The sequence below is a fragment of the Hippichthys cyanospilos genome, chromosome 21 (genome assembly GCF_059441005.1).
Source record: "Hippichthys cyanospilos isolate Australia breed blue-spotted pipefish chromosome 21, RoL_Hcya_1.0, whole genome shotgun sequence".
Taxonomy (NCBI): Eukaryota; Metazoa; Chordata; class Actinopteri; order Syngnathiformes; family Syngnathidae; genus Hippichthys; species Hippichthys cyanospilos.
The window spans coordinates 15,226,103-15,247,010 of NC_142389.1; the positions used below are offsets into that span (position 1 = coordinate 15,226,103).

At 39.3% G+C, this 20,908-nt stretch overlaps 1 protein-coding gene and 1 long non-coding RNA gene across 4 annotated transcripts in view; one reads left to right on the plus strand and one right to left on the minus strand.

Moving 5' to 3' along the window:
- top2b (DNA topoisomerase II beta) overlaps positions 1-20,908 on the minus strand; it is a 178,050-nt gene that overhangs the window by 138,860 nt on the left and 18,282 nt on the right. For all 3 annotated transcript variants that reach the window (XM_088404453.1, XM_088404452.1, XM_088404451.1), the window contains exons 2-3: positions 19,618-19,782; positions 2,249-2,339 (exon numbers count right to left, since the gene is read on the minus strand). In XM_088404453.1, the coding sequence (XP_088260579.1) occupies positions 2,249-2,339; positions 19,618-19,782 (256 nt within the window). The remainder of the gene's footprint in view (positions 1-2,248; positions 2,340-19,617; positions 19,783-20,908) is intronic.
- LOC148406722 (uncharacterized) lies at positions 782-1,374 on the plus strand. The gene is made up of 3 exons (XR_015864035.1): positions 782-843; positions 921-989; positions 1,247-1,374. It is a non-coding gene; the product is annotated as an uncharacterized LOC148406722 (long non-coding RNA).

A 20,908-nucleotide genomic window follows, 5' to 3' on the forward strand; every position in this document is an offset into this window, starting at 1 on the left:
GCCCGCTTCGGTCGCAGAAGACCCTCCTGAGCCCGCTTCGACTCACAGACCACACACTCGCAGCCAAAGTCGCCAGACGGAGGCTGCCCCTCCTGTCCAGGAAGAGAAAGCCGAAGACGAAGACGACACTGTCGGGGCCGTCTCTGGTTTTTCTCCTCCACTGCCTGTAACATTTCGTGTGGAGGGAGCCTTTGACCCAGAGCCTGATGTTGCTGATCCAATTCAGTTATCCCATGAAGTGCCTTCAACTGCGATGCCACCTGAAAATCGCTTACCTAAGGGTGAATCGGCTAATCAGTCGACATGGAATGACGAGTCAGGACCTCCTGTGCAAGCGGACCCCGGAGACGGCTCGCCTGGGCCTGATTATGTAGTCCTGCCTGTGAAGGAGGAGATACTCACCGGTGTGCCTGATGGCGGTCAGCCTGAGGCTGGTGTCCTTCCCGAAGCTGGTACCCCAGAGCCTGTTCAACCTGAGTCATCTGGGGGTGTTGTCGAGTCTAGACGTCCGGTTAGACAGCGTCAACCGCCTAGCCGTCTTCAATATTCAGTGTTGGGAAATCCTCTTGTGGGGGTTGTCCGAAATCTTTACCAAAGCCTATCGAATGCTTGTGTTGAGGCCCTCGGCCATGCTGATGTGGGTCCTGCTCCTGATTTGGACTATAGTTCCCATGCACCGGGGACGTGCAGGGTCTAAAGGGGGGTGGGTGTAACCCAGCTACTTTCTTCGTGTCGACCTATCGCGAGATCGATCGCGAGACGTCGTGTGCACGTCTTTTTAAACATGGCCGCGCCCGGCATTCCCTCGTGAGTTGGGTGCGGGACGGACCGTAGCATACACAGGTACGAACGTAGCCGATTTGAATCCGCGATAATCGGCTTCGACCACGACAGTAACTGCTGTGCTGCCACCATTGCAGACCATTCCAGATGTTCCGCCCTTCTCATGGGAAATTGTGCACGCCATGATTTGTGTAAACGAGGGACTGGTGAGTCAGCATGCTGCTTGTCACTATCATGCTAACGCTAATATGCTAAGGCTATCGTGTCAATGCTTGAATGTATAAAAGAGTACTCTTGTGCAGTGACAATCTGCTATTGAAAACCCTAGGATTTATTTAATGTACATGACAATCATGATCATGGTGATATGATTTATCAAGTGATATTGTAAAATGTTGTTTTACTTGGTGAATGATGTGTAATGGTAGATTACCATATGTATCGCTGGTCCTGTTTCATACAGGCCAGGTTCCCGTTGATGGCGAGCTAAACCCACGAGCGAACTGACCAGTGCGTTCAACTGCCGTGTGACTCACTGACTGAGTGAGCCAACCAACCAACCCTGTGCACATTGTATATATTGTATATATTTTGTTTGTCTTCACTGTACATAATAACACCTTGCTGACTATATGCATTCCGTTCATCATTGAGCACCTCACTTTCCTCCTAGCCGAGCCAAGATCTTCTGCACTAGCCTAAGTTATAATACCAAACCAACATCATAATTCACATTACAGCATAACAGGTGCTACACAATAGTTGGGGCCTTTATTTTAACATCTTAACAAATTAGTTCATAATGGAATTCAACACAGCCAAGTGCATCAATCTGTAATGTTTTCTAGAGATTGAGAAAGCCTTTTATGTGCTATCACGAGGTAGGAGAGAGCAGTGTATTGAGCTAAACTGTGGGTCAAGAAAGTGAACCCCCGTTGATACAAAATGAAAGAATCTACGCAGTACTATGAATTAAACTATAGTATTTGAATGATTGACTTGTAATAAACTATCACATGACAGTAGTTAATTTCAAATCAATCATTTTTCAAAATATTGTGCATTTATATTTATTTTTTTAATATTATTGTGAATGGTAAATGTTTGTTATTGTAACAAATGCACAGTCTCACCCTTGTTGTGTGTATAAAAAACTGCCATCCACATTGCTTTGTTTATTAAAAGAAATCACTGCTACATGAATCCAGCAGTGTGATTTCCTTCATTTACAAGCATGACAAGATCTTAAAGGTTTGGGTTAATTTTTCACGTTGTCAGCTTCATTAGTCAAATCTATTTAATTTCAGGAATATTTCCCCCCTATAACTGAGCAGCTGAAATTCACACCATCAGCCCTTGAACTTTGAACCCCCAGTCCCACACGCATGCATGCACACAAACAATACCAGATCACAAGTAAACATCAAAACATTACAAACAAACAAAAAAAAAACTGTTGACTTACCAAGAATCTCATCAAATATTTTATATAGTCCAGGTACATAGGTAATTTCCCTCTGGTTCATTCCCACCTCTTCATCAAAAACCCACATTAGCTAAAAGGGAAAGAAAAGGTGAAATGCATTGTTAAGGTGCTTAAGGTCATGGAATCACGAAATGTACATGTTTGACATGGTAAGCCAATCCCTGAGAGGAGGGTACCTTTGCTGAGGATGTAGATATTAGCAGTGTTGAAAATCTCATTTTGACTGAGGACTGCATCAACATAACGGTTACCCAGACTTTCAAAAGAAAAGTGATGACATAAATGAAGACAGAAATGATGAAGGAAGTACCAAAGCATCACAGCTTGGGTAAGCTTTCAAAGGCAACATGGCCCACTCAGACTCAATGTCCTCTGCCACCATCGGGACGATATTCAATATGTTGAATATTTTTTTGTGGACAATGATTTATTGTGTGAAGGTGAAAGCCTTCACAAATATATTATTCCCCTTTTTTTATTCTGCCCATTTTTTGACAAGTTTCAACTCCACAGTTCATCCGTTCCATTTTCATACTATTCCAATTAATCATGCGCCGACTGCTTCCATTTTTCTTATTTCAAATATTTACCGTTTTCCCACAATTCCCTGTTTTCCACACCAAAAATCCCATTGCCTTAACACTAGGTGTCTTTACATTTCATATTTACAGCTTTCACATTTCATTTTTACAATATTTAACTCATTCATTTCTCATTCCCATCATTCCAGTAATTCATACATACCAATATTTCCCATAATTCCATATTTTTATTTCAACATTCCATTATTCATATCCAATGGGAGATTTAACATTTCACAATTTGAGCTTTCCCATAACACATTCACAACATTTAACACATTCATCTCACCTTAGGGACCATTTTCCATTGTTCAAATAATCCATAAATAATAACATTTTCCAATAATTCCTTATTTTTCACCTATAATAATTCATAATTCATTCCCAATTGCATATTTAACAACACATTTGAAAATTCACACAAATTTCACACACACACTTTCATCATTACTAATATTCACACATTCCAATAGCTCGAAATTATTTTGATATTATTACCCATAATTCCTGATTCATTCCCACTGTTCTCACTAAAACTTTGTAACCTTCTTTCTTCGCCAGTACTCATTCGATTTACACCGATCCAACTATGATCGAGGCCCCCGAGTCCCGCCATTCCATGGCTGTATCCATTTTTCTCTTTCCATAATTCAAAATTTCCCCACAATTTCACTTATTTCAGTTTTTCCCTTGTGTCTTCTACAAACCGGATTCATTTGAAGTTGGGAAATTGACCTGTATTCATTACAAATGACAAGCGACAATAATGTGATAGAATATTTCTTTAACAATCTCCAGGCCCCTTCCATAAGCACAATGCAAAGGACTTGAGACTGAACTTACATTAAAACTCACAGAAGTCATTAGTGCAATAATGTCAATGCAAAATGGTAAAACATCTGGACCTGACGGCTACCCAATAGAGTTCTTTAAAAAATTCTCTAACAAACTGTCTGCGCTCTTACTCGACATGTTCAATGACTCACTATACCGCAGATCTCTGCCACAAACACTTAATGAAGCATCAATTACTCTTCTACTTAAACCTGGCAAGATTAACACTGAGTGTGGCTCATATCGCCCTATCTCTCTCCTAAACAGTGACCTAAAATTTTGGCCTAGGCACTAGCTCTACGTCTAGAAACCACAGTGGATGATGTAATATCTGAGGATCAAACCAGTTTTATTTTGGGCCGTCATTCATTTATAAATGTGTGTCGACTCTTAAATCTTATTCACTCTTCCGCGTCCAGTGCAGTACCAGAGGTGGTTATCGCGCTGGATGCAGAGAAAGCTTTCGACAGGGTTGACTGGGAATATTTATTTGCATGCCTAAAAAATTTTGGATATGGTCATAATTTCATTTCATGGATTAATCTCCTATACTCCTCACCCAAGGCTGCTGTAATAACAAATGGTGTGCTGTCACAATATTGTCACCTGTCTAGGGGGACACGTCAGGGATGCCCCATAAGTCCATTACGGTTTGCTTTGGTCATAGAACCCCTACCCATCGCATTTAAATCATCCCCATTAATAAGCGAAATTTATAGAGGGAGAGAGGAGTATAAATTATCGCTATATGCGGATGACTTATTAATATATGTATCAGCCCTGTCCTGTCCTGAACGTACCTCATATTGTCCATGTTTTGGAGGGATTCGGCTCTTTTACAGGATATAAATTAAACTTCAGTAAGAGTGAATGTTACCCGGTTAATAACCTGGCTCTCCAAATAAAGGACGGTGTCTTGCCGTTCCATATTTCCGGAAGTGGCTTTAGATACTTGGGCATTATTAATATGACAAGAGACATGCAAAGCCTTTACCAGGAAAACTATTGTCCTCTAGTTGAGAAAGTCAAATTAGATTTGACAAAATGGAAAGCACTCAATTTGTCCTTAGTAGGAACAGTGAACTGCATAAAAATGAGTGTGCTACCTACATTCCAATATCTGTTTCAATGTATTCAACTCTACCTCCCTAAATCATTTTTTAAGTGCATTTATGGAGCCTTTATTTCATTCATATGGAGTGGCGGGAGACCTAGATTACGATTAGATCTGTGACAGAGGCCCAAATCACAGGGTGGCTTAGCACTTCCAAATCTCCTTCACTATAATTGGGCTGCGAATATTTAAAAAATCCTCTATTGGCTACATGCTCCTGATATAGTTTGGTGCCGTTATGAAACCGCATCCTGTATCTCAACATCCCTTAATGTCCTGGTCACATCCAGTCTTCCCCTATCTATTCTTAATTTTACTAACAATCCAATTGTCATCAATACAATCAAAATATGGATCCAATTTAGTCAAAGCTTTGGGTTCAACAAATTTCTCCACATCAGTTTTATATGTAGGAACCACTCTTTTCCCCCAGCTAGAACAGACTGAATTGTCTGTTTGGCAAAGACAAGGTATTTTTAAATCTAAAGACATGTACATAAACGGTATATTCGCTAGTTTGGATGAATTAGTACAGAAATTTGATCTCCCTCGATCCATCTTATTTCAGTATTTCCAAATCCGCCACTTTCTCCAATACAACGACCCTAACTATCCGGGTTTACCCTCACTTCCAAATTTAGATGAAATTTTAGATATTTCTTCTAACACCAAAAACCTAATTTCAAAGATTATTGACTATATAACTTCTCTTAAAAATAAATCCCTTTTAAAGATTAGAGAGGACTAGGTGGCTGAGCTAGGGGAGGATATAGACGATGACATGTGGAACAGCGCCCTACAAAGAGTAAACGACAGCTCTTCCTGTGCAAAGCAAAGTATAATACAGTTCAAGGTTGTGTACCGCGCTCACTTTTCCAAGGCAAGACTGTCCTAAAATTTATCCCAACGTATCTGCAAGCTGTGACAGGTGTCACGATGCCTCAGCCAATTTAACGCATATGTTTTGGTCATGCCCTGGTTTAGCTCCCTACTGGTCCGTTATCTTTGAAACGCTCTCAAAGGCTCTCAATATTGATTTGCAACCCAGTGCAGCAGCAGCCATATTTGGTGTCGTGGATAGGAGACAATACACAGTAACAAAGGGACATAAAAATATAATTGCTTTTACAACGCTGCTTGCGCAGAGAAGAATACTCCTACATTGGAAGTCCAAAAACCCGCCTAAAGTATCTTTGTGGCTGAATGACCTCATGCAATTTATGCAGTTGGAAAAGATAAAATATTCACTTAGAGGCTCTAAAGACAAATTCTTTTGCACCTCGGACCAGGTGCTGACTTATTTGACTTGACTCAACGTTTTGGCTAACATAATTTAACATTAATTTTTGCATATTACCCATCTCATTTAGTGTATGTAAGGGTTTATGCATTTCTTCTTCGGGCAAGCGACTGTATAGCCGTTTAATAATGACACTGGGTATTAGCATGTGTATATTTTTTATCCTTTCTATTTGTTTTTCTTTTGTGGCCCTGTGTTTTCTCTATCACCTTCATGGATTTTGTATCTGTTGAATATGTGAATATCGGATGTCTACTGGTCTGAGTGGGTGCCCTCTGGTGTAATGGGTGGGTGACTGTAGGATTGTGTTCATGCAGGAGAATTAAAAAGGGTACGGAATAGGCTGTGATTGTACACATTCCCCTGTTTTTCTATGTTTGACAGCATTCCTCAATAAATAGAATTAAAAAAAAAAGAAGTTGGGAAATTAAGTAAAATGAAAAAAAAAAAAAAACAACAAAATACAACTCGAGCTGCAAGCAGCTATAACGGGCCCTCGCAGACCTGAGCACATTGAAGAATGAACAGTTCGATGTATGAACATATTGGGGTATGAATGTATCTGTGCATATAAAGGCGAATTGTAGAGGTCAATATTCTAGAAAAGGTAACATTTTCATTCGCATTTGTCCAACGGGCTCAACTAAGTAATTTGAATCAGACATCGGACTTTGAAGCTGTGGAAAGGCCAGGCCCAAATTTGAAGAGTCATGAAATTTGAGATTCATAAAGTTCGCTTTGTCTCAATATTCTCCTGACTAATTTTCAGTGAATTTGCTGAAAGCATCATAGAACATAGAACATGAAAGTGTCAAAACGATCTTTTTTGTCTGGCACCAGGTGTCGCTATTGGTCCCGTTAATTTGCTCAAACAGGATTACCACAGTGCAAAAACTGAAATATTAAGGTTTTTAACACTGGTGGCATAGGAAATATGATTCAAGTATTTAGAAGCCCCGCCCCCATCATATAGGTTAGCCGATCTTGATGAAATTTTGCCCAATGGTGCCACTCTGTCAGGTAATGGAGAACGTCAAATGTGAAGTTGATTGGGTCAAGGGTTTTGGTATCGAAAAATGTACAAAATCGGGCCAAATGCTACATTCAGCGATTGATAACTCTGGTTCTGTACATCCTAACACATGACGTTTTATGATGTTTTTGTAGGTCTTGAGGTCTTACATATACATAAAAAATTTCATAGCTCTAGGTCAAATGGGTCGGAACTGGCTCTCGTTTTATGATCACCTGGGCTCAATTACAGTATGTTGAGATAATTTGAGCAAACTCCGAATTTGGGGTTGCATACAGACCACCCACTTTTTCACAAAGTCATAAAATTTGGATACCTTTAATCTCTAAGTCTCGATGCTATTCGTAAAAAATTTTCAGTACATTTACTCTGACGGGCTTAGCACAACACATGAAAGTTTAAAAAATTACATTTTTGTCTGTGACTAGGTGGCGCTATCATTAAGTTGATAATTAACCATGCAGGTATTTTAAAGCTAAAATGAGTAAATTATCTGTAAAGTTTCAGATTTTTTAAAGCTTGCACATTGGAGTTATTAGAGTTTTTGTTGCTCATATCGAACGAAATTTGAGTTTAAAACACGTAATTTGAAGCCCCACCATGATCATATATGTCGGCCGATCTTCACGAAATTTTTCCCAAGGGTTCCCCTATGTCAGATAATGGGGCACGCTAAATTTGAAGTTTATCGGGTCAAGGGTTTCAGTACTGAAAAATGTAGCATATCGGGCCAAATGCTACATCCAACAATTGATAACTCTGGTTCTGTACATCCTAACACATGGCGCTCTATAATCTTTTTGTAGGTCTTGAGGTCTTACACATACATAAAAAATTTCGTAGCTCTAGGTCAAACGGGTCGGAACTGGCTGTCGTTTTATGATCACCTGGGCTCAATTACAAACTCCGACTTTGGGGTGGCATACAGACAACCCACTTTATCACAAAGTCATAAAATTTGGATACCTTTATTCTCCAAGTCTCGATGCTATTCGGACGAATTTTCAGAACATTTACTCTTATGGGCTTAGCACAACACATGAAAGTTTAAAAAAAAGACATTTTTGTTTGTAAATAGGTGGCACTATAATTAATTTGAAAAATAACCATGCATTTAAAGCATTTTAAAGCAATTACTAGTAGATTTTCTGTAAAGTTTCAGATTTTTTCAAGCATGCACATTGGAGTTATTAGGGTTTTTGTTCCTCATGGCGAAGGAAATGAGATTTTGGAACACGTATTTTGAAGCCCTGCCCCCATCATATTTGTTAACCAATCTTCTCAAAATTTTGCCCAGGTGTGCACCTATGTCAGATAAATGGGCACGCCAAATTAGAAGTTGATCGGGTCAAGGGTTTCGGTACCGAAAAATGTAGAAAATCAGGCCAAATTCTACATTCAACAATTGATAACTCTGGTTCTGTACATCCTGACATACGGCGCTCTATAATGTTTTTGTAGGTCTTGAGGTCCTACATATGCATAAAAAAAAATTCATAGCTCTAGGTCAAACGGGTCGGAAGGGGCTGCCGTTTGAAGCATCATCTGGGCTAAATTACACCAAGTTTTGCTGATTTAAGCAAACTCCCACTTTAAGGTGACATACAGACCACTCCCTTTATCAAAAAGACGTAAAATTTGAAAACCCATTTTCTCTAAGTTTCGATGGTACTCGGACAAATTTTCCGTTCATTTAATCTTATGGGCTTTACACAATACACGAAAGTTTTAAAAAAATGACATTTTTGTCTGTAACTAGGTGGCACTACATTTTATTTGAAAAATAACCATTCAGATATTTTAAGGCCGTCACTAGTATATTTTCTGTAAAGTTTCAGATTTTTTCAAGCTTGCACATTGGAGTTATTAGGGTTTTTCTTGCTCATGGCGAATGAAATTTAAGTTTGAAACGTATTTTTTTAAGCCCCACCCCCATCATATAGGTTAGCCGATCTTCACGAAATTTTGCCCAGGTAAGCCCCATGTCAGATAATGGGGCACGGCAAATGTGAAGTTGATCGGGTCAAGGGTTTCGGTATCGAAAAATGTAGAATATCGGGCCAAATGCTACTTTCAATAATTGATAACTCTTGTTCTGTACATCCTAACATATGGCGCTCTATAATGTTTTTGTAGGTCTTGAGGTCCTACATATGCATAAAAAATTTCGTAGCTCTAGGTCTGGGTCAGAAGGGGCTGCCGTTTGAAGGATCATCTGAGCTAAATTACAGCAAGTTTTGCTGATATGGCCAAACTCCGACTTTGAGGTGGCATACAGACCACCTCCCTAATCACCAAGTTGTAAAATGTGAAAACCCATTTTCTGTAAGTCTCGATGCTAATTGTACACATTTTCAATCCATTTACTCTTTTGGGCTTTGCACAATACATGAAAGTTTAAAAAATGACATTTTTGTCTGTAACTAGGTGGCACTGTAAAAATTTTTAAAATTTATCATGCAGATATTTTAAGGACATAACTAGTAAATTTTCTGTAAAGTGTCAGATTTTTTGAAACTTGCACATTGGAGTTATTAAGGTTTTTGTTCCTCATGGCGAAGGAAATTTGACACACATAATTTAAAGCCCCGCCCGCATCATATATGTTGGCTGATCTTCACAAAATTTTGCCCAGTTGTGGCACTATGCGTGATAATGAAGCACGCCAAATTTGAAGTTGATCGGTTCCACCGTTTTGGAGCTATTAGGAAGAACTTGGTATCCAAAAACGGTCCAAAAAGGCACATAAAAAAATTCATATCTCTGGTTCTGTACATTCTAGCATATGGTGTTCGATAACTTTTTTGTAGGTCTTGAAGTGCTATATATGCCTAAAATATTTCAAAGCTCTTTTTAGATTTTATGTATGAAAACACCAAAATACCAAATTTTACAGCAGGCCCGATGAGTGTGCAAATTTTGGTGACTTTTCGTGCATGTTTAAGCCCTCAGATTTGCGATTTACTTTGGAGAAGAATAATAATAACAAGAGCTGCAAGCAGCTATAAAGGGCCCTCGCAGACCTGTGCACGTTGGGGTATGAGCAGGTCGGGGTATGAACAAGGACTATGAACGATGAAAAATTAGTTGTAGATGATAAGAGTCCTGCACTGAAGTCAAGTTTGTAAAATTTAGAGAAGGTGGGATAATGTGGGTTGAGTTACTGCAGCTTTTATTGTTACAATTTTGTGACTTTCAATGCCGTATAGGCCACACCCACTGTGGAAACATCGTACTGATTTGTGGAGGGCATAAGGCACGGCCACTGGCTTTTCAGACAACATTGAAGGTATATCACTTCAAGGGGCTCAGCAGAGTACATAAAAACATTAATGATTTGCTATATTTTTTGCTGCCACTAAGTGGCACTCGTACTATGATAAAAAATAGGCTTTTAGGTGTGTTTCACATTGGACTCCCATCCCATATATGAAGTTTTAAAAATATCAGATCGTCTAGGTCCAATTACAGCAACTTTTACCGTTTTAGCGAGACATCGGACTTTGAGTTTACATAGAGGCCACGCCCTTTATTGAAAAGTAATAAAAATTGAGAACCTTAATTGAGAACCAATGTGTCATAGCTTTTCTGACCATTTTTTAGTTAATTTAGTCAAACAGGCATTTCACAGTACATAAAAGTATAAAAAATGAGATTTTTGTCCGCCACTGGGTGGCGCTGTAAATGATTTGAAAGTTTATCACATAGCTGTATTAGGGCATGACTTTTAAATTCCCAGGAAAGTTTCAGATGGTTTTAAGCTGTCACAGCTGAGTTATCAAGGTTTTTGTCACTCTTGGCGAAGGAAATATTAAACATAATTTGAAGCTCCACCCCCACCTTATACATATATATGAGATCTTCATGATATTTAGACTAAGTGTGCCCCTCAGTCGGACAATGATCCATGCCAAAGTTGAAGGTAATGGGGTGAACTGTTTAAGAGAAAAAGGCACTCGTTTGAGACCAGCTAATGTCTAAGAATGGAGCAAAACCGCACATTAAAAAAATTCATATTTTTTCTGTACATCCTAGCACATAACTCTTGTTGACTTTTTTGTAGGTCTTACAGTCTTCCATTTGCCTACAAAGTTTCATAGCTGTAGATCAAACCAAACAGGATTGACTGTGATCTTTCGGCTGATAATATTTTTTGCAGCCACTAGGTGGCGCTAGCTTTAAACTGGAATATATGTTTGTCGATTTGTTAAGGAGAATATTTTCATCCAATGTGTGAAAATGTGAGAAGATCAGATCATCTGGGTCAAATTACAGCAGCTTTTACTGGTCCGATAAAGCCTCGGAATGAAAATGGACGTAGAGGCCACGCCCATTATCGAAACCGTAAAATTTTGTGGAGGTCAGCAAGGCTGTCGAGAGGCTTTTCAGACTTAATTTCAGCAATATTACTTTAAAGGGCTCAGCTAAACACATAAAAATGTTTAAAAAATGCTATATTTTTGGCTGCCACAAGGTGGCGCTCACCCTATTACAAAAAATACATTGATAGGTGTATTCCGCATTGGAAACCCATTAAATATATGAAGTTTAGAAAAAATAAGACCATCTGGGTCCAAATGCAGCAACTTTGTTCGTTTTGGCGAGACATCAGACTGACATTTTCGTTTGCCACTAGGTGGCCTTATAAGCAATTGAAGAAATTCTTAAACACATGTGTTAAGGGCTTGAGCCTTCATGTGTCTGTGAAGTTTCAGATTTTTCCAAGCTTGTGAAACTGAGTTATAAAGGTTTGTGTCACATGTTGTAAAGTAAACATCAAAGGCATAATATCAAGCCCCGCCCCCAACATATTTGATGGGGGATCTTCACAAAAATTTGTCCAGTTGTGGCTCTCAGTGAGATAAAACACCACAGCAAATTTGAAGTCGATTGGGTCAAGTGTTTGGGAGAAAAAAGGAGCAGTTCGGGACCTGCAAATGAGCAAAAACGGGCCAAAGGTGCACATTCAAAAATTCATAACTCTCTTTCTGTACATCTGAGCATATGGCTTGTGTTGACTTTTTTGTAGGGCTCGAGGTCCTACATAAGGCTACAAATTTTTGTAGCTCTAGGTCAAACGGGCCGGGAGTGAGAGGCTATTTTCCACGCTTAAGGCCATTTTGGGGCCAATTACAGCCACTTTTTTCGTTTTGGCGAGTCATCTGACTTTGAGGTGGTGTCCAGACCACGTCTATTATCGAAAAGTCGCAAAAATTTAAAACCTTAATATTCCATGTCTTAATAGTGTTCTGACCAATTTTCAGTTATTTTTCTCAAACAGACTGAGCACAATACATGAAAGTGTAAAAAATGACATTTTAATCAACCACTAGGCGGCGCTAGTAATTTAAAAAAACTTTTTTCAAAGGTGTTAAAGACATAAGTCTTAATGTGTCTATGAAGTTTTAGATTTTTTTTAAGCTAGTACATCAAAGTTATTAAGGTTTATGTCACTCTCGGCAAAGGAAAAATTGAACACATAATTTGAGGCCACGCCCCTGTCATATATATCAGCTGATCTGCACCAAATTTTACCCAGTTGTGCCCCTATGTCTGATGATGCACCACAGCAAATTTGAAGGCGATTGGGTAGGGCGTTTAGGAGAAACAAGGAGCAGTTTGGGACCTGCAAACGTGCAAATATGGGCCAAAAATGCACATTCAAAAAATCATAACTCTTTTTCTGTACATCTGAGCACATGGCTCGCACTGACTTTTTTGTAGGTCTCTAGGTCCTACATATGCCTAAAAATATTCGTAGCTCTAGGTCAAACGGGCCAGGACCAGGTGCACTTTTTCGACCTTAGGTGGCGCTGCAGAGCAATTTTTTTTGCTTTGTTTTAGGAAACACTAAAATATCAAATTTTTCACGAAGCTCGACAACTGTGCAAAATTTGGTGACTTCGTGCATGTTTAGGCCCTCAAAAATGGAAAAGCGCTGCACAGTAAATAATAATAACTAGAGCTGCAAGCAGCTATAAAGGGCCCTCGCAGACCTGTGCACGTTGGGGTATGAACAGGTCGGGGTATGAACAAGGACTATGAACAATGAAAAAGTAGTTGTAGATGACTTCAGTGCAGGACTCTTACCAAATACAGTCGGCCCCCGGTTTACGAACACCCTGTTTTACAAACAATTCGATTTACGAGCGTAGACCACGGAGATTTTTGTCCCCCACTTACGAGCAAACCTTTCGTCTTACGAACAATCCGACATGCCGGCCATTGTGTATGCAAATATATTTTCGCTTGGCTATGTCAAGAAAATCAGCAGTTGACGCTTGTGACAGTAACGTGAACTCTATTGCTCTTACAACGTCACAGTCACTGTCTCAGTCACGGTGTCAGTCACGGAGTCAGTCACGGAGATGCCATATGCTATTGGTCGATTAAGGTCACCCGGTCTCACTCTATTGGCCGGCATCACGTCAATCACAGAAATGCCGATATGCTATTGGCCGAACGCCTTTATCTAGCTTGATGGCAACGCCTTTATCTAGCTTGATGGCACAGCTGGTCGGGATGGAAGGCAGGAGAGAAAATGAGTGAAAAACGGAAGGAAGGAATGTTGTGAAGACTTTGCAAACTTTATCTGTTAGACATAGTTTCTAAAATTGCTAGTAGCGGTAAAGGAAGAAGTAAGAGGATGATATGTTTTAGCATCTCCATGACTGAAACAGTGACTGTGACATTGTAAGAGCAATAGCATATCAGCGTAACTGTGTCAACTATGCGGGTTGGTCTCTGCTCCCCTCCGCCTCCACCCAGCTCAAGTCACGTCGCTCCAAAGGTAAATGTTATTTTTCCTTTGTATATGTTATCTAATTTAACTGTACAGTAGATTATGTTACTCATTTTTAATATGTGTATAAAGTCGTGATGTTTTTACCTAAGGTTATTGAACGTGTTGCACGCATTCATGAATTAACATAGGTTTGGATTGCCCGTCATACGAGCAGTTCGAGTTATGAGCGTAGCCGCTGAACGGATTAAGTTCGTAACCCGGGGGCCCACTGTATGTAAAATTTAGACAAAGTGGGACAATGTGGGTGGAGTTACTGCAGCTTTTATTGTTCCAATTTTGTGACTTACAATGCCATATAGGCCACACCCACTGTCGAAACATCGTAATGATTTGTGGAGGGCATAAGGCATGGCCACTGGCTTTTCAGAAAACATTTAAGGGATATCACTTCAAGGGGCTCAGCAGAGTACATAAAAACATTAAGGGTTTGCTATATTTTTTGCTGCCACTAGGTGGCGCTCGTACTATGATTAAAAAATAGGCTTATAGGTGTGTTTCACATTGGACACCCATCCCATATACGAAGTTTGCAAATATCAGATCATCTAGGTCCAATTACAGCAACTTTTACCGTTTTGGCGAGAAATCGGGACTTTGAGTTGGCATAGAGGCCAGGGCCTCTATGGAAAAGTCATAAAAGTTGAGAACCTTCATTTTCCACTGTGTCATAGCTTTTCTGACCACTTTTGAGTTCATTTAGTCAAACAGGCATTGCACAGTACATGAAAGTGTAAAAAATGAGATTTTTGTCCGCCACTAGGTGGCGCTGTAAATGATTTGGATAATTATCACATAGCTGAATAAGGGCATGACTTTTGAAGTCCCTGCAGAGTTTCACATGGTTTGAAGCTGAAACAGCGAGTTATTAAGGTTTTTGTCCCTCTTGGCGAAGGAAATATCAAACATAATTTGAAGCTCCGCCCCCATCTTTTATGTCAAGAGATCTTCACGATATTTGGCCCTAGTTTGAGACCAGCTAATGTCAAAGAATAGGACAAAACTGCTCATTAAAAAACAAAGTTTTTTCAGCTATGAAACTACAAAGTTTCATAGCTGTAGGTCAAACCAAACAGGATTGACTGTAATCTTTCGACTAATGACATTTTTTGCAGCCACTAGGTGGCACTAGCTTTAAACTGGAATATATTTTTGTCGATATGTTCAGGAGAATATTTTCATCCAATGTGTGAAATTGTGAGAAGACCGGATCATCTGGGTCAAATTACGGCAACTTTTACTGGACAGATAAAGCTTAGGAATGAAAATAGTCGTAGAGGCCACGTCCATTATCGAAACTTCGTAAAATTTGGTGGAGGTAAGCAGGGCTGTCTAGAGGCTTTTCAGACTTAATTTCAGCGATATTACTTCAAAGGGCTCAGCTAAACACAAAAAAATGTTTAAAAAATGCTTTATTTTTGGCTGCCACTAGGTGGGGCTCGCACTATAACAAAATATACGTTGATAGGTGTATTCCGCATTGGAAACCCATCAAATATATGAAGTTTAGAAAAGATAAGACCATCTAGGACCAAACACAGCAACTTTGTTCGTTTTGGCCAGACATCAGACTGACATTTTTGTTTGCCACTAGATGGCCTTATAAGCAATTGAAGATTTTTTTAAACACTTGTGTTAAGGGCTTGAGTCTCCATGTGTCTGTGAAGTTTCAGATTTTTTCCAAGCTTGTAAAGCTGAGTTATAAAGGTTTGTTTCACATGTGGCAAAGTAATCAACAAAGGCATAATATAAAGCCCCGCCCCCAACATATTTGATGGCGGATCATCACAAAAATTTGAACAATTGTGCCTCACAGTCAGATAAAACATCCCAGCAAATTTGAAGTCGATCGGATTAGGGCGTTTGAGAGAAAAAAGAAGCAGTTCGGGACCTGCAAATGAGCAAAAACGGGCCAAAAGTGCACATTCAAAAATTCATAACTCTCTTTCTGTACATCTGAGCATATGGCTCGCGCTGACTTTTTTGTAGGGCTCGAGGTCCTGCATAAGGCTACAATTTTTTGTAGCTCTAGATCAAACGGGCCGGGAGTGAGAGGCTATTTTCCACTCATAAGGCCATTTTGGGGCCAATTACAGCCACTTTTTTCGTTTTGGCGAGTCATCTGACTTTGAGGTGGCGTGCAGACCACGCCCATTATCGAAATGTCGTAAAATTTTAGAACCTTAATATTCCATGTGTTAATGATATTCTGACCAATTTTCACTTGTTTTACTCAAACAGACTGAGCACAATACATGAAAGTGTAAAAAATGAAATTTTAATCAACCACTAGGCGGCGCTAGTAGGTATTTAAAAAAACTTTTTTCAAAGGTGTTAAAGACATAAGTTTCCATGTGTCTATGAAGTTTTAGATTTTTTAAGCTAGTATATTAAAGTTATTAAGGTTTTTGTCACTGTTGGCGAAGGAAAAATTGAACACATAATTTGAAGCCCCGCCCCTATCATATATGTCGGCGGATCTTCACCAAATTTTGTCCAGTTGTGCCCCTTTGTCTGATGATGCACCACAGCAAATTTGAAAGCAATTGAGTAAAGCGTTAAGGAGAAAAAAGGAGCAGTTTGGGACCTGCAAATGTGCAAAAATGCACATTCAAAAATTCATAACTCTTTTTCTGTACATCTGAGCACATGGCTTGCGCTGACTTTTTTGTAGGTCTCTAGGTCCTACATATGCCTAAAAATTTTCGTAGCTACAGGTTAAACGGGCCGGGACCAGGTGCACTTTTTCGACCTTAGGTGGCGATGCAACCACTAGGCGGCGCTAGTAGTTATTTAAAAAAACTTTTTTCAAAGGTGTTAAAGACATAAGTCTTAATGTGTCTATGAAGTTTTAGATTTTTTTTAAGCTAGTACATCAAAGTTATTAAGGTTTATGTCACTCTCGGCAAAGGAAAAATTGAACACATTATTTGAGGCCACGCCCCTGTCATATATATCAGCGGATCAGCACCAAATTTGACCCAGTAGTGCCCCTATGTCTGATAATGCACCACAGCAAATTTGAAGGCGATTGGGTAGGGCGTTTAGGAGAAACGTTTGAGAGAAAAAAGAAGCAGTTCAGGACCTGCAAATGAGCAAAAACGGGCCAAAAATGCACATTCAAAAAATCATAACTCTTTTTCTGTACATCTGAGCACATGGCTTGACTTTTTTGTAGGTCTCTAGGTCCTACATATGCCTAAAAATTTTCATAGCTACAGGTTAAACGGGCCGGGACCAGGTGCACTTTTTCGACCTTAGGTGGCGATGCAGAGCAATTTTTTTTGCTTTGTTTTAGGAAACACTAAAATATCAAATTTTTCACGAAGCCCGACAACTGTGCAAAATTTGGTGACTTTTCGTGCATGTTTAGGCCCTCAAAAATGGAAAAGCGCTGCACAGTAAATAATAATAATAATCCGGAGAAAAACAAGAGGGCTCTCGCAGCGGTATCTGCTCGCGCCCTAATAATCCGGAGAAAAACAAGAGGGTTCTCGCAGCGGTAGCTGCTCGGGCCCTAATAATAATAATAATAATCTGGAGAAAAACAAAAGGGCTCTCGCAGCGGTAGCTGCTCGGGCCCTAATAATAATCCGGAGAAAAACAAAAGGGCTCTCGCAGCGGTAGCTGCTCGGGCCCTAATAATAACCAAGTGTAACAAAATGCCTGAAAAAAAAAGCAAAAAAATAAATAAATAAATAAATAAATAAAATTCTTATTTTATTGCAAACACACTTCACATGACAAAAACATAGCATTTTCCTTGAGGTCATCCGCGCCCCACCTGCCATCACCTCGTGCCCCCCCAGGGGTCATGCCCCACAATTTGAGAAGCACTGAGCTAACGTGATCACAGAGACAAGTAGGAGCGTAAAGGGGGCCCCCGGTTTACGTGATTAATCCGTTCCGCGGTTGGGATCGTAACGCGAATTCGCCGTATCCAAACCTATGTTAATTAGCTAATGCGTGTAAAACCCCAGGTAAAAACAACAAAATTGTATGTTCATATTAAAAAACATAAATACATATTAAAAAACAAATACCTATTTCCAAATAGTACAGTAAATGCGACCTATATATAATATACATGTATACAATTAAATAACATAATAAAAAAAAATACAAAAAGGATGTATTTACCTTCAAAGTGACGTGACAAGCTTGTTATAGCCATATTTCCTAGTGAGGGTACCCTTGTCTAGGTTAGCTTAGCCTTCTTCGTATTTCTTGATTATCTCCAGCTTCGTTTCCATACTAATCATCTTCTTACTTCTCGCTTTAACATCGCTAGCAACCTTGGGACCCATTGTTAACCAATTCAAGCTTGAATTGAGCACTAAAATGCACAATACATACAATATTGAAAGCACTCTCACACAAAATAATGTCTTTAGGCATCCATCTTTGTGACAGGTTGCACCGACCAATAGCAGACCAGCATCTTAGTGACCCGCGACGCCGATCAATAGTAAGCAGTGACACGTGCAGTGACGTATGAGCGCATTGCCCCGAGTAGACAGGAGCGCACACTGACCGCCATGTTTAGGAAGATTCTTTTTTTTTTTTCTGTCGTAAAATGAAAAGTGGCATAAAGAGGGGACAAAAAGAGGGTCCACATCCTAAGGTGAAAACAAACGTAAGGCAGGGACGTCGTGAACCAGGGGTCCACTGTACTTGGTGTGTCATCTGGAAGTAAAATAGATAAGGAGACATAGTCGTGGAATGAGGAGGTGCAGGAGTGAGTACAGAGAAAGGGATTAGCTAAGAAGAAGTGGGACACTGAAAGGACCGAAGACAGAAGACAGTACATGGAGATGCAACGGAAGGTGAAAGTAGAGGTGTCCAAGGCTAAACAAAAAAGGGAGAAACTGACCTATACAGGTTGGCAAGCTCGAGAGACAGAGTTGGGAAGGACATGCAGGCAGTCAACATCTTGAGTGATGCCAGTAGTGTGATGGGAAAATGAAAAAAGTAATTTAGTGGAAAATTAAGTAGCAAAAATGAGTAAGACTGAAGTAAAATCACTTAATTTTCATGTTTACAGAAGTACCCCGATGTATGGCCGAAGGGCTTTCATATCGGAGCCAAAATAATTTCAATCTGTTACATTTAAGGTAGAAAGGTGCAATAATTGGCTATGGCACTTTGTGCCATGACTACGTCTCCCTCATACGTTTGGAGCGACCGAGAGGTGACACAAACACACACACATAGAAAAAACACTTTGCTCTCCCTCCCTCAGAATATTGTCAAACTTCTGTTTTTTTCCAAGCTGCTTTCGACTTTTGAGTGCAGAATTGTGATGTTTGTTGCCTGTTTGTTACATACAAATAGGACAAATGTGACCTGGCCCTGAAGTCACATGTCAAAACATCAGATACATGTCAGATTTAGTACCACATACCCAAGTCAGGCCATTTGAAAAAAATCAGGTGTCGTTCAAACTTTCATCACAAGATTAAAAAGTCGAATAGGGGCCAAAAAAAATCTGAATTGGATCACTTCAGGTGTGAACCTGTTGTGTGAACCTAGCCTTAAATTATTTTTTTTTAAGTCAATCAAGCCTATTTAGACACTCATGTCTTACAGGTTCCATTATGGGCCAAATATCGTGTTAAATATCAGGCTATTTTTAAGGTATATTTAAGGCTATGTATTTTATATAGGCTCTTCTTTCGACTTACCTGTGTTATGGGCTCCACAGAGCCAATGTATGTGTCAGGTCGAAGAAGAATGTGTTCAAGCTGGGTCTTTTTTTGGTACACTTTCTCCACAGAAAGCTTGGAAAGCATATTATCTCTCTTGATCCCTTCCATCTTACCAGCGACACACTTGCCATTTGCTGCCCCCTGTTAAGAAGAGAAAAGACGCGTGACTCATAAAACCCAGGGAGTAAAGTAAAAAGAAAAAGAAAATAATTTGACTGAAAATATTTTATGAGAAAAATGACTGTCATCAGTTAACCCAAATTTTGCAGTGTAGTGGTGTGCACACAGGTAAATCTTGTGCGCAAGAAAACAGGTAAAGATTTTAGAGGCATTAAAAGTAAACGGGAACTGCCAAATAAGTAAGTCAAATCTTGCATTTCAGGCTTAAAAATCAGTCAGAGGTGAAAAAGGTAAAAGTCAGGCATTCTGTATAGATTTTATATTTAAACACATCAATTTTAAACATTATGAGAAAAAAAATCTAATAAAATTACAAGATAATATCAATGTATAATAACATATCTATCTATACATGGACACGTTGTTATTTAAAGCAGAGTTGAGAGTAGTTATGATGCGGTTTCTAGTTAACTGGAAAAAGGACATTCAATTGACACTGACACACAAGGTATGAAACCATAATGACAATGTATAGTTTTCTCATCGGATCCCAGCAATTCACATCAGTCACATATTTGGGTTTCAATAAAGGACACAACACAGACTTTTTTTTAGGTTTTCATCTATGCCTGGATTTATTGTCATCCTAAAAATTAGTTTTTTTCCCAATCATCTTCTTTATCGATATGATAAGAAAAATATTCAAAATATCAAAATAAACATGCATTTACTGAAAACGTGATGAGAGCCATCTTCGCAGTGCCTTACTTGACGGGCAGCCCCATAGCAATCCATAACAATGGAAATGTAGATTTTCTTCAGGCAGTAATTTTCATAAATCTCGGAACTGTAGCAAACAAAAGTTCTTGCTCAATGAAGATTTGTGTAGCATCACTAAATGACTCTTTTTGTCATCTAATCTCTACAAAAGCTTTTCCTTAACCCATTGTGCCCTTGTTTTTTATTGTAGTATGTGTTAATGTTGCCGTTTGCTGAGATTTACAAATGTAAATAAAATTTTCTTTAAAAAGCTTTGACAGACTCCAGTTTCCTCCCAGTTCCTTATCATTGTTATTTGCTTTTCAAGACATATTGCTAAGGTACTACTTTAAGCCTTTAAGGGTGGTGGGCCTGTCAGGCACACGAG